The 15,015-nt window shown below is 38.8% G+C and overlaps 1 protein-coding gene across 2 annotated transcripts; it reads left to right on the top strand.

The window, feature by feature from the left end:
- Window positions 1-1,247: 1,247 nt before the first annotated feature.
- LOC135463697 (NLR family CARD domain-containing protein 4-like) lies at window positions 1,248-14,408 on the top strand. 2 transcript variants are annotated; one of them, XM_064741081.1, is made up of 6 exons: window positions 1,248-1,364; window positions 5,449-5,608; window positions 7,355-7,509; window positions 9,535-9,695; window positions 9,967-10,126; window positions 10,647-14,408. In XM_064741081.1, the coding sequence occupies exons 2-6, from the start codon at window positions 5,453-5,455 to the stop codon at window positions 12,595-12,597; spliced, it is 2,583 nt and encodes an 860-aa protein (XP_064597151.1). In that variant the 5' UTR covers window positions 1,248-1,364; window positions 5,449-5,452; the 3' UTR covers window positions 12,598-14,408. The 2 variants fall into 2 exon arrangements, with proteins under 2 accessions (XP_064597151.1, XP_064597153.1); XM_064741083.1 differs by lacking the exon at window positions 7,355-7,509.
- Window positions 14,409-15,015: the final 607 nt, after the last annotated feature.

Raw genomic sequence — 15,015 nt, 5'->3', positions numbered from 1 at the left:
TCCGCTGTGCCGGCTTAAGATAATAAGCATGTCCTGAATCGAGATACCCAAGAAACGCATACTATATGTTATATGTTAAAATACCTGTTCTCCACAACTAGGATTTGGTTTTGTTTGGTAAACCAAGGGTAATGAACGAACAAATGTTTCCATCAGTGCTCAGACAACGTCTTTTCCAACAAGAGTGGAAGTGCCACCCTGGCATCGAGCAGCAGATATGAGATGCAACAGGATGTATAAATATATTTTGTGTAGAGTTATACCTGAGTCTTGCTACAAATCAAAAACACTGGCGCGCTTTGTCAAGTATGAAAGTTGGTACTGCTGGCTTACACGTGAATATTGGTAGATTTACAAATACCCCACGTTCAGATAGAAAATGTTTTTGTTGAAGACCCGTTTCATATCATTTTTGTATGCCCAGTGCAGGAGAACATCCGTTGTGAGCATTTACTAGTGAAATATTTGTCAAACAGAGTATCACATCGTTTGTTCTACTCATGACAAGTTCGTCTTTAAGCATGGTTAATGGATTGGTTAAGCTCTGATGCCCATCTCCCAGACCGGCGAACTGAAATCGATTAGTCGATTAGTATCAGCAGTATGGAACTATTGTTGCAAAGATAAACTGTGTACGACATTTTGACTTACACCATCAATCTATGTACTTCCAGAAATGCAAGTATCCGGGCATATAGCCTTAAATACTGTTAACAAACAATTTATATATTGCAAAAAAAAACCCCACCAGAAACCTTCTTGGGATTTGAAAACAAGCATATATTACATTGGAAATAAACGTCGTACTGTTAATTATTTATTTGATTGTTGTTTATATCGTCTTATATGTCTTAACGAAACACCAAAACCAATATGCACCAATATATCAATATCATGTAAAGTTATTGATCAAATGAGCGTCTACGTAATTCGAGGACTCCGGTATGATATATACAGCAGGTACATGTCTCCATTGAATTATATATATATATATATATATATATATATATATATATATATATATATATATATATATATATATATATATATATATATATATATATACACACTCCAGTTATCAGCAAAACATTGTGTGTACAGTATACACTGCACACAGTCAAGAAACCACAGCAGTTTAACCCACTTTAGCCCGAGTGCTTTATTGAAAGATATCGTATGTTACACTGTCCATTATGCTACACCCGGAAGAGGCGTTCCCAAATAACTCTATTTCACTTAGAGGCCTATTCAGTTAAGACTCCATTTGCTGTCGGATGGTCATACAGGTACTGATAATACGCCAACAGTCTGACTTAGCTAAAAGCTGGTTTAGCTTTAGCTTTGCTTGGCCAAAAACTGTCAAGGTAAGGTATGTTTTAATTTTTCGAAAAGCGATGATGTCATTCACTTTATGAAACAGTGTTAGTAGCTGTACATCGAAATTCTGAGCTAACGAACCAAAAAGTTGTATATCCATCTAGTCTAGTGGAACATCTTGTCTAGTTTATCTCCTCACCAACTAAATACGTTATTCGAAAAGTTGTCCATGAAACTTGTTTTATTTTATGTCAAAAGTCACCGACATCATTTGAAAACCATGAAATTACCTATTGACCAAATTAGTCGTAAACGTTCTTCTTAGCGCTGTATTAGATATCTCTTCACTTTCCAAGACCCTATAGAAAAATGACATGCGAAATATTCCTGAGTAAGGCGTGAAATGTAACATCACATTAACAGATATAAAACTTCAGTAAAAAAAACATTTAAATTGTAACTGTACGTCGTTAAACTGCAAGCATAAATAGTAACTATTTAAAGGAGACAACGAACTTAGATATTCCTGGCACATTTATAACCCGGTGGAATTTTGTAGTTTAAAGCCATACTCAAGAATATTTTCAGTTGCACGTCTAAGCGCGGGGTGGGGGTGGGGGGTGGGGGTGGAATCCCTCAGTGGAAACTTCAGCTGAATGTCAACTTTATATTTTTTACCTATTTTGCACAAAAACGCTTACCCATGTAAAATGTTATTCGGGAATTATTGACCCTAAAAGTATGTCGGCCAAATGTGCACTATCGTGACGAGGTGTCCATTCATGTAATCTATATATAGGACTACCTTTGTATGCCATGGTAAGCCCCACCAATGCGTACAGTTTTGTCCATACTGTGCAGGTATTATATATATATTATCACCGCTTCCGAATGCTGACCTATAAAACATACTCCTTACAGTGCACGCGCCACTCTCTGCCCCTCATATATTTCTGCTGTCAACACAAGACAAGTTTGACATTTGAACCCTGTGCGACACACGTGGGCTTGCTTGGAACCCATCACCAATGTCCGCGTGCAGATCTGTCAATGTTTAAAAAAAACCTAATGTGTGCCAGGCGAGCCGGAATCACCTTAGCTTACCTTGGAAAAGGCTGGGATAAGGTATCAAGTAGTATAATACTCTAGGTTGAGACAGAGAATTTCTTTTTCTGACTTCCATTTATGTCTCATAGTCGTGACATAAGAAAGCTTGACATTGCTCAGATTTCTGTGCAAATGTCTCTAGTAGAGGCCGGCAGTGATCTAAAACGTGCTTGGGGATCGGCGCATGCAGTGTGAGGAGTGTGTCTCCAGAACCGGTTTGGCGTAAACGTCGCATCATTTCGGGGACAGTCTGGGTTTTTACAACTTTGCAAAAAGCTATTTGTTGTGTGACATGTTGGTGAGGTGAACAAGCTTTCAGTAGTGCTTTTTGCGCGCACATCCAGACCGTGTATTTCAAAAGTCAATTTGCTTTCATATTTATACAATTACCTCTACTGGAAAATATACCAAAGATACAGTATACTACAGATACAGATAATATCTACAGGTAAGTATTAAGTACTTACTTGACCTATTTTCTGAGTGCGGTCGTTTCAGCTGTTAATGTTTGATTACTGACCATTAAATAATATAGTTTTTCAGCTCTATAAAATTTATTATTACCTCTGCGAATTGAAGTTATATTTTTGTTTGCGTTTATTTTGTCTGTGGATTACTCCGAAAAAACAAATAATATGTTAATTTTGACTGAAAATCGGTTTTATGAGTTATGCTAGAACGTATTCTGGTAATATGGGCATATCCCGTCATTGCAGCAGGTTATTCTGTTATATGTAGTACGCATAGTCTACTTATTCAACAGAATGATTGTATTAGACTAACGGAGTGTTATGCTGAATATGGCTCAGTGTCACATGTCTCAGTAACAAGGTAAATTCTAGCATCACTCAGATAACAGTTTTTCTGCTAAAATTAACAGATTATTTTTTTCCAGTCTAGCAACTTAACGGTAAAAAGTTATAGACCGATCAGGTTGAAATTCGGCATACAGTTTGACCTAATTGGGCCAAGGGCAAGTCAACTAAATACTGGCGGTGATCCAAGAGTGGATCCGGATCCAGGAACGATTCTTCACCGTTTTTTTTGACGAGTCTTCGCCATTCTTTACAGTATTTTGTATGATTCTTCACCATTCTTCACAGTATTTTGTACGATTCTTCAAAATTCTTTACAGTTTTTTTTTTACCATTCATCACCGTTTTATAACCATTTTAACCATTGCCTGATGGTTGTTAAGAGTGTGTACGTGGATTTTGCAGCAACAGTGCGCACATTTTGATGCTGATGAAGTTCCAGGATATTTTTTTGTTTGTAGTTGAATGAATCTATGCACCGATACAAGACGTTTATCTCTGGACCAGCAGCTTAACAGAAACAATATGGCACGGAATTTAATGAAACTTGTTGCACATTTTGGCCCTGGCACAAGCACCATGCAATCCGTTACATTTTGGCCCTGGCACAAGCACCATGCAATCCGTTACATTTTGGCCCTGGCACAAGCACCATGCAATCCGTTACATTTAAGCCCTGACACAAGCACCATGCAATCCGTTTTGGTGCTGATCCAGGAATTTTGTAAACCATTCTTTGGCAACCAGCTATTGTTAGAAACGACACAAATGCAGAGTATTGTCCCTTTGTCTGTAGTGGGGAATTTGTACATCTCGATGAGTGTCATCTAGTTTATAAAAGCTAGCCTTAAGGAAAAGAAGTTTAAAACTACGAAGACACCTGTTCAACTGCAAATTACACAGGATATTGCTGGCCGAGACGTTTTTTGTTTTTCTTATTCTTTATAATACAGTTTTTTGGAATCTTAAGGACTTGTGTTGTACGAATATATCGAGAAGGTAAAGTTTCCAAAGCGCACTTTTATTCGTCATACTTTTTCCATATTCCGTAAGATATAGTTGTTTGGAGCCCAACTGATTTGGGCTGCACAAAAAAATAATAAGGGGGTTAAAGTTTTTAGAAAGAATGCAGATGTATTCAACATTTGTTTTTGGTGTCCTTTAGGACGTTGGCAGTTCAACTGTCTTTTGCTGTAGCGAGGTTAACATTGTGCTGCATTTCTACATGGACAGGTAAAACTTGTTTTAAGTGAGACATGTATTAGTCCCTTTTCCTCCTGCTCATTAGGTTGTAGTCTTTTGGAGTTCAATTGTCTGTTGCTGTATGTGAATATTTAGCGAGGTTAACATTGAACTGTACCACTACACTGTCAGGTAAAACCTTTTTAAGTGAGACATGTATTCGTCCCTTTTCCTCCTGCTCATTAGGATGTAGTCTTTTGGAGTTCAATTCTCTATTGCTATATGTGAATATTTAGCGAGGTTAACATTGAACTGTACCACTACACTGTCAGGTAAAACCTTTTTAAGTGAGACATGTATCCGTCCCTTTTCCTCCTGCTCATTAGGATGTAGTCTTTTGGAATTCAATTCTCTATTGCTATGTGTGAATATTTAGCCAGGTTAACATTGAACTGTACCACTACACTTTCAGGTAAAACCTTTTTAAGTGAGACATGTATTCGTCCCTTTTCCTCCTGCTCATTAGGATGTAGTATTTTGGAGTTCAATTCTCTATTGCTATATGTGAATATTTAGCGAGGTTAACATTGAACTGTACCACTACACTGTCAGGTAAAACCTTTTTAAGTGAGGCATGTATTCGTTCCTTTTCCTCCTGCTCATTAGGATGTAGTCTTTTGGAGTTCAATTCTCTATTGCTGTATGTGAATATTTAGCGAGGTTAACATTGAACTGTACCACTACACTGTCAGGTAAAACCTTTTTAAGTGAGACATGTATTCGTCCCTTTTCCTCCTGCTCATTAGGATGTAGTCTTTTGAATTTCAATTGTCTTTTGCTGTATTTGAATACTGAGTGAGGTTAACATTTATGTAGTGCGACTTATGGTTAGATGAAAGACACATGTATTGATCCCCCCTACCCCCCCACCCCCCACTCGTCCTACCTTGTCCATTAGGATACAGTGGTTTGGAGTTAAAGTAACTAATACAGTTTGAAATTGAAAGTTTTAAATCCGTGATTTTAGAACAATGCCACGAAAGACATTTGATGTGCATGGAAGGATGAAGGGATCTTCCAAGACCACATCCGGTAACTTTGAAGAGATGCATGTGCCTACAGAAACCTTACCAACCAACGACACTGATGGTGTCCAAGGCTCTGCGTGGTTTTTTCTGCATGGTAATGTGAGTATCATTTTGAATAATAATTTCACTGACTGTTACAGTTCGGTGTTCTGTTTAACATTAATTTGAGCCCCATTACTATTCTCTTTAGGACCGCAAGGTTTTGATAATTTTACAGCTCCATGAGAAGATCGTAGGCACTTTGTTTAGTATATTTTGAATTCATGTCAAATATCTTGAATTCATATCAAATATCTTGAATTTGTTTCAAGCAAATTATTGAAATAGTTTCAGATACATTCCAGAAAACCATCCATATATATGAAATAAATTTCAAGACACATCGAAATTAGTTAAATGTTATAAAAATAAAAATTAATTTGCCATGGCTGGAATAGAAAGGAAAATGCCATTCCATAAATATATTATCACATGGGTACCTCAGTTTAAAGCCTACGTGACAACGTCGTTAACACTTCGCCAGCCCTGATTTGTTGGGACAAGTGAGCATGCGTACAAGTACTTTTTCAACTTCCTCTCAGGGGCGATAACTGCAATTTCTAGATTATGGCACAGCTGCCTATAAACTTCACCCTGTTAAAGGACAACATTGCCGAAAGAAATTCGCTTTTTTTGGTTAGTTCAATGAAATACAAAAATGGAAGGAATTGGGCTCCTAACTAAACACCCTAGGATTATTTTGTTTCGAAAAATGTTAATTAAGAGAATTACAAGGGGAAATCTCCCACGAGTGTAATCTGCAAGTTCGACAGAGTAACATGCTAATCAGGTATAGGGATTCCAACAATGCAACGTTTGCAAGTGAAAAGCACACGTAAAGAGCATAACATTTAAAATCGAATTATAACTCTACTAAGCCAAATACGATTCCCATTTCTATCGATGATGTGTTATAAAGTATTCGCAATTCCTTACGATCTATATGACAGATCTGCATTTACACGGTAGGCTGGATAATTAGTGCTGTGTTTGACATTTGAATATCACTGAATATTTCCTGTCGTCTACATTACACGGGGAGGTAACTCAATCAGAAAAGGTCAATCATTTTTCTAAATATAGCGACTGAAGTGAGTGGGATGGTCGAAGGGAAACTCCGGATAAAACTGGACATCGATTTTCCACATAAAGTTAGATAATGTCAGTAGACATCTGGAAGTCTTAACTTTATGTAGATACCGTTTAAAATAGCAAATCCGCAATATATGCTATCTTTGAGGATATACCCTAAGGCCTAATTGTTTTTAGAAACATGATTAGAACAAATATTCAGGCAGCTGGAAAGACTACTGAAATAAATGGTCCAAATTTGAACAAAAAATCAGTTAATTATTGGGAATATCTGTAGACGATTTTAAGATGTTTACAAATGATTGTAAGACGTCTGGAAATGAATTTAAGATGTCTAAATATGATATTCATTTTTATCGTTTTTTGAGAATTTTTATTTATTTATTTATTTACTTGTTTACTTATACGACAGAAGCCAGCAATATGGTGCTAGGAAACGGGGCATTATTGAGAATTACACTCACTGTGAAGGAGAACACTCTGAGTTTTCAACCAGTGACCTAGTGGTCGGTCACCTGACCATCAGTCTAGGCCAATTCGGTCACAGCCCTTCCGGAAACAAAAATAATTAATTCCAAAATGAAAAATAATACCAATTTCTACATAAAATCCAGCAATCTGATGTCAGAAATTGTGTATAACATAAATTCTCTATGGGTCCTGAAGGTTTTATCTCTAGTCCCACAGAATGAAATCCTTTTTGTCACTTTGTAGATGGCTGTGTGGTTAGTCCAACAAAATCGAGTCATACTGGTAGAGAGAGGAGGCTTTCAGAATTTCCGAGATTTCCTGTTACAGTGCAGTGTATTTACACTTCATGAAGTGGAGACTATTGAGGCAGAGAAGACCAGACATGGCCAAATGTCATCGTGTGTATACCGTTAATGTCTACGAGCATTAGCAATATTTATTTATTTATTTATTTATTTTTATCTGTAGACTATGATTATTGTTTCAAGTCGTATTCAAGAAGAGTCCATTTTAATACTAAGGTAATCAGTTGCGTATAGGGGGAGAAAATCTGAAAGCCCGGGGTAAACCACGAACCTTTGGCAAATTATTGAAGAACTTTCCGACATGTGGCATACATATATTCACACCAATTAGTCATGTATTGCGAAGGGTATCACGGGAGTGGTCGACCGCGTAATGTCACCAAAGCAACACGAACTGCAAGAGCGGCGGAATATACAAATTTTTCCCAGTCCAAGACCGGATATGACACCCGTACATTTGATCATAACTGCGCGAATTCATATCTAGGGGAGTGAATTGCTTGAGTTGTGTGAATTATTTGGTTTCCACATTGCATGATATGCACCATTACATAATTAGACCCTCTCTGACCCATTTATCTAAGGTGTGCTCTCTAGGCCAATCAGATCGCGTGTTTACCTTGTCAGGTACATTACATGGGAAACGTGTCTTTATTAAATCCAGATGCTGTGTATTTTGCTACTCTTTTATAATACTGTGTGTACTGCTGTCTTTTTCCGATTGCTGCTATAAAGTCTTCCTACCGGAACTTCACACAATGAACATTATCCAATCAGACACTTACTTGCCCAAGTTGGCAATGGATTTGTGTGATCAAAAAAAGAGCTAGTATTAGGCATTACAGATCCTTACCGCGCATCATCGAATGTCAGAATGAACGCTTATGGCACTTCCGGCCAATCTCAAACTGAAAGTCGGGCGCCTTTACCCGTGCATAAAGAATTTCATGTGACACGCTTTTATATACATTTTTACAGTAATAAGGATATGTGAAAATAGAATGAAATTGGACATTTAGAAGAGGTGTCTTAAACCAGTTTATCTTCTACGCCCCTGGGTTTAGAAATATGGACCAGAGTATACCAGAATCAAAGATGGTAAACTATCCTAGGGGTCATATATTCTTGGCACTGTTTGTCTTTATTTTACAGCTACGAGTATAATGGAGATTCGTGAAATATGCATGGCCCCTCGCTAGATTTTTCTATTTCGATTATGCCCCTGAAAGTTTTCTGCACAAATCTAGAAACATGTGTCGCTTTACACTAAATTTTGACAGTTTTCTTTCTAAGAGAAGGGTTCCCTAGTTCAACAGCCATGGAAGTCAATGTTTGTATCGTGTTTCTTTAGTGTTTACTGCATGAGCTTTTGAGTTTATGTACCATACACGGACTACACTACTGTTCCCAACAAAGGAAGAACCAGTGCGAATTAGATCTAGGCATCGAGAGGAAGATGTAAATATTTTGCTGTAATGCCTACCAATATGGCACAACGGGGACAGGCCCCAGTGCAAGAAACTGTGCACTCAACAAGCAGAACTTACTCTGGCTATGACTGACAGCTTACTGACGCCTTTGCAAGACCACTTCTTCTTTCATTTCTGTTTTACTTTCGAGTAAAACAGAGCTTCTCCTGTCGCACGTGGGAAGATCTGCCAGCTACCAGCAGGGGGTCGTGTTTTTCCCCCGGGCTTTGCCCGGTTTCCTTTTACCATGATGCAAGCCGCCGTCTTATGAGGGAAATATTCTTGAGTACGGAGTAAAATTTCAATCAAACAAATAAGCACATCCTGTGCTATTCTCTTAACGAGAGTCCTGGGTGATTAGGGAAGCGAATTCCTGCTATACTTGGAATGTCCCAGCTATGGATGGATCCAATACATCTGATGTCCCACCACCCTTTCTCGTAATATTGCTACTTTTCGCTCCATTCCCGGTGGGTATGTGACGTCATGACGTCACAAAAACATTTGAACATTTGTAACCACTGTGTGGGACATTCTTAATTGACAGTTTGGAAAGGTTTTTTAATTGAATTCATTTAATTCCAGTTAAAACTAGCAGAACAGTAGTCTCCAAGAAATGCATATATCACGGAGAGTAATCTTTTCGCAGGTGTTTGGACACACTGAGCCGTAAACCAGACACGATTATACAAATGTTCTTCATGACTCTCGAGAAAGCCGACAAAGTTCTCTACAGTCAGCTTGTATGGCCAGTGCCATCTGAATCTGATGTAAAAGAAGTCACATCCAAGACAGAGGTCCACCAGCAAAGTAGGCCGTCGATAAATAATAATACCAAAAATGACAAATATAAGTGTATATTCTTTTTTTTCTTTGGTGACTTAAACTCCTATAAATTGTCATTGTCATTTTGTTGAAATTCAGGATTCTAACCGGTATAAAAGACTTTTATTGTGAGAAGATAACACTTGCTTAGAAAATATTTCTTTAAGTGTAATTTTTAGAATGTTTACTCTTCACAAATAATAAGCTTGTTGAACGGATTTTAGTAAAAACTAATCCATTGTTCTGTTTCTTTCAGCAAACCTGTCTTTGACACAGACTGAACTTGCCGAATGGTACAAACGTGTTCTGTCCAAACTGCAACCTCTTCCATGGTGCAAATGGTTTCAAGTAAATCTTGACCAGGTGTTCACTAATCTCACGATTGTGCCGTCCCTAAAACACCGGTTATCAATAGAGTATGTTCCATTTATTGTTTTCTTATCTTTTCTGTGTATATTTGTGTGGTGTTTTACATCGTACTAATTTTTCAGTCATGCTTGTTACGACGAGGACTGTAACAGAACTACTCCATGCCGCCGAAGTGCTTCCGATACTAAAATATCATGAAAAATTAAAAAGGATATCTAGTATGGTTAGCGTGTCAGCGCGGCGTAATGACCCAGTTACCAATGCAGTCCTCTGAGTTCAAGTCCAGCTCATGCTGGCTTCCTGTACGGTCGCAATTGCGAAGGTCTACACGATTTCCTCGCACCATTATGCTGGCTGCCGTCGTTAAATATTAGTGAGTAAGGCGTAAAGCACCAATGAAATTACATTAACATATGAATTTTTTTCGTCAGTTTATAACAGTTTTGATAATACAACTGTCTGCGTGTTTGTATTATGAACGTCTCCACCACCTCCTAACGGTAGTCTTCATTTCATGTTTGCACTTTAGGGGGTATGCAACATGAAGGATTTATTTATCTGTTTCAGATCTGAGGAAAAACTAAGGCACGGTGAACCTGATACCATGAAATTCCTGACCAAATTTCTCTGGTCTTCAAACAAAAGAACAGTAGCGTTTGTGGAAGGACCTGCCGGTTTCGGCAAAACTACGCTGTGTCGACATCTAGCCTATGTCTGGGCAACGTCCAATAAGGCAATTTGCGATCGTACCTTCGATCTCGTCTTCATCCTGGAAGCTCGAGCTCTGTTCGGCGATTTTAAGGACTGTGTTCTCAAGCAGCTATTCCCAGACGATTTTAAACTGGATGGAGACGACATATTCAGCTGCATTACTGGCGTTGACAAGGACTGTCTCTTCATTATTGATGGCGTTGACGAGCTAACCGGAAATGGCAAGGATGTGATTCTGAAAATCCTTGGCGGAAATTCGCTCAGACGTTGTAATATTCTACTGACAGGGCGACCGGAAGTGTCTGGAGAATTCATCGAACTCGTTGACAAACACCTGAAAATAATCGGGTTTTCAACCAAAGAAACACAATTCTACATCAAAAAATATTTCGAAGGACGCTCTGTCGGACTCAGAGACAAGCTTCTTCAGAGTTTGGACACCAACAAGCGCCTGCGCGAACTTGCTGTGAATCCTTTCACCGCGATGCTCTTGTGTGTCCTGGCAGAGGAGAAAGACGGGGCTATTCCATTACACCACACAGACGTACTGAAAGAAGTAATACTGACTACCTGCAAACGGTATGTTCACAAACTTCAGAAATCTTCTTCAGGTGAAGATAAAACTTCTTTTACAGTAAACGAGTTATTAGAAGCGGCAGGTAACCTAGCCTACAAAGGTTTCACCATGAACAGTTTGGTTTTCCCTGAAGAATATGTACAGACGTTTTGTGGAGCAGATCTGGGCAGGCATGTGTTAAATTCTGGCTTGTTGTACAGAGATTTCACAGTGTCCAGACTTCACTCCGTTGGCTACTGCTACTTCCCGCATAAGTCAATACAAGAGTTTCTTTGTGCTCACCATCTGCGAAACATTAATCCGTCTGATCTTCAACAAAAACTACAGTCGCTGCCACCTAACTATCATACATCCCGTGGTGTTTTCAGGGTGTTGTTTGATATGTTTGAAACGCCGACGCCAGCCTTAAAGGCCTTGCTGTTACACTTTCTTCAGTGTTTATTCACGATAAAAAATCAGGCTCACGAATTCAGGCTACATGTTGGGCTTGGTGATCTCGCAGAAGCAAACACCAAAGTTAACCTCTTAGATGTGTCAGCCGAGATTATCGGCAAAACTGACAGCCTACACAAACAAATGTGCAAACATTTGGTGTCTAATATCGACCACCAGAAGACACAGCCGTCTTCCTATTCCTACTTAGAACAGAAGGTGCTGCAGAAAGACACTTTCAAGCCGATTGTTGTTGCTGTGGATCTGAAGCTTCAGAGAGACCCTCGTAAGTCACACATGTGCCCGAACTCTTGTGTTGGAAGACCGAACTCTGTGGAGCGAACTGTGGATGGACTTCATCTTAAGGCGTCCGTGTGTGTTCCGTATTTTCGAGAAAAGGTGCTGCATTATTACGAACATCGCTTCAGGCGTTATCCAGGACTGACTTTACCATGGGTTCACTGCGAGAATATCAACACAGCTAACGCGCTTGTGAAGGATGACATCACTGTTGACGTTGTCAGTGTCACACTTCTGCCAGGAATCTTCACACTAAAGGATTTGCGAACTCTCCTCGCTCGTCGCAGAACAGGTGGATTGTTCTTGTTGAATCTAAATCACCCGCACGACGATTATTTGGAATTAAATATCCTCTCTGTTATGAAGTCCAGCAAATGCCGTCAGCTGTACGTTCACAGGTGTTCTCTCCAAGACAGTTGCCAAAGCCATCGCAGTTTAGTGTACAGTTTTCAATGGTCCCCTCAACAACTGTTTTACGACAGGTTTTGTCCTTACTGACCACGATGTCCAGATTGGTTTACCGTTGAATGGGGGTGATTGCTCAACAGTTTACATCTACGCAAAATTGTTCCAAACTTTGCAAAAGCACATTCATGTTGAGTGACTTTATTTCGCTTGGCCAATGAAAGTGCCCAATCAAGGGAGGTCACTCTCAGCGAACATATAAGTATGGCATACACACTCTACGCCAAGAGCACGTGCAATATACATTGTAAAAGCGTGGTCAGAAACACAAATAAATGCCCAGTGGCTAGTCCAGGGCTAAAAAGAAAAGAAAGAGAAAGTTTAAGCTAAGAAGACGTACTTGTGAGAATAGGTCATCGATGTTGCAAATCAGCGTCCAAATACGACACAATTTTTTTCTTGTTAAGAGCCCTTTTTTTCTTTGGTGGGTGGGGGGGGGAAGCTTTTTGAAAACTTTGATTATCTACTTCTTAAATGTATATCATGCTCTCGTGGTCGATATGAAAACTTCGATGTGGTACTGCAAGAAAACCAAAAGATTCTTCTGCTCAATAAACTCAGCAAATTGTGAGCATTAGTTTCTCCCAAATTGAATTAAAGTCAACAAAACACATCTGCCACTGTTGGCACCAGTACTATGTAAAAAACTGCCAGCAACATGCGGATGGTCGTGGGTTTCCTCAGTGCACTGCCTGGTTTCCTTCCACCATAATGCTGGCCGCCGTCGTATAAGTGAAATATTCTCGAGTATCAAATAAATAAATAAATGTAAAAGACTAAAGAGATATAATTAAAGACACACAGCATAGAGAGTAAGACAAGAACAGCGACGACAGTGTAATGGCTGGCAAAATGATCACACGTAACCCGTGAAATACGGGTATTCGTCTTACACTGTTCATGTAATTGCATGAACAGTGGCAAGTTACACGGCCCTAGTACCCCAGCTTAAGGAGAATTAGGTCAAAATGAAGTGATGTTAATTGCAATTTTTTAGACTTCACCGGTCTAGAATTACTTAAAATGCTGTGTTGTCATCCCATTTAACATACAATTCCATTAAAACAATGCAAAGGGACAAGGCCTAGGGGATAGTTAGTCCACCAGCAGAATCCTGGTTTATGCAGGAAAACATTATAATTAAAGACAGTGTGATAGCTGTCAAATGGTCACAGGTAACTTGTGAAATACGTCCTCTTGTCAATCTACCTCAGTCAATGTTTGTTATTTTAGCACCATGGCCTAATCAGAATTAGGTTAAAAAATATGCAGTGATATTAATTGCAATTTATTGCAATTGCAATTTATTAGACGTCACTGGTCTAAAATAGTAATAGTAATACCAGAGCATCGACGACAGTGTTGCACTTGGCAAATTGTCACACATAACGGGTGAAGTACGACCTCCTGTCAGTTTACGAATATATTCTAACTGTTCTGTAAATGTTTTAACAGCATCAATTTACGAGCAATAAACCCGTACGATACGTAATCCTGATTTTGAGATTGATTTTAATTTTATAGGAAATGCAAATACACATTGTCTGTAGGTCTATTTTGTGCACGGTGTCAGACTTTTATTCCCAATACACGATTGCTTCACATTATCAAAGATCTCCATAACACAAATATTATTTACCGCTTTACACTAATCAATGAACGTCATGCATAATATAACATGCAGCGGAATCATAAACCTTGGTGGGTGTTGTATAAATATTTTAACACCGACCAAGCCCTTACCGTGTATGAGTTATCGCCCATGTTTACTGCGCATGATCTCAGCTATATACCTGGTAAGCGGTTATGTAATAGACCAAGAGGCTTAAGCCCAATATGTACTGGAACCCATGGCATTATATCGAAGAACCCACTTTCTGAATTCACCTGCATTTTAGATAAATATCTCATATCATGTGTTTGTGTGGTACCTTTTTCATTGCAGAGGTGTGATTGTATTGAGGCTTTTTGGTTCCATATGAAGCTTTTACAATAGTATATACGGCCATGAAATAGTTTCGGAAGTAAAACCAGACGACGGAGTGTTGGCTGTCAATGGTCACATGTAACCAGTGAAATAAGGCCTCTTCACAGTTTACTTCAGTTATGATTTTATGTTAAACTGTTCATGTATGTCCTTTAAAAGTTGTCCTTTAAAAATTTAAATGTCCCCATATCACCATAGCAGAATTAACTAAAATGTTATTAATATGTACGCTGTCACGGGTTTGTACTACTACTTTACGGTCATCGCTTTTTATAAACCGTACAACATTAAAACAAAAACATACGCTGGCTCAAACAAAGATGAACAGTTTAAGGGCACAAAGTTTAACAGTACCGGAGCCCAGAAGGATTTGTTCATGGTCGTGAGGGCAACCGGTCTGACCTAGAGTGTGTAGATCTGACACATTGCAAATCCAAACGGCTTTGTTTAAAGTACTATATACT

This window comes from Liolophura sinensis, chromosome 3 (genome assembly GCF_032854445.1).
Source record: "Liolophura sinensis isolate JHLJ2023 chromosome 3, CUHK_Ljap_v2, whole genome shotgun sequence".
NCBI lineage: Eukaryota > Metazoa > Mollusca > Polyplacophora > Chitonida > Chitonidae > Liolophura > Liolophura sinensis.
The sequence above is the reverse complement of the archived record's forward strand: the minus strand, read 5'-3'. Positions and strand labels throughout refer to the sequence as shown.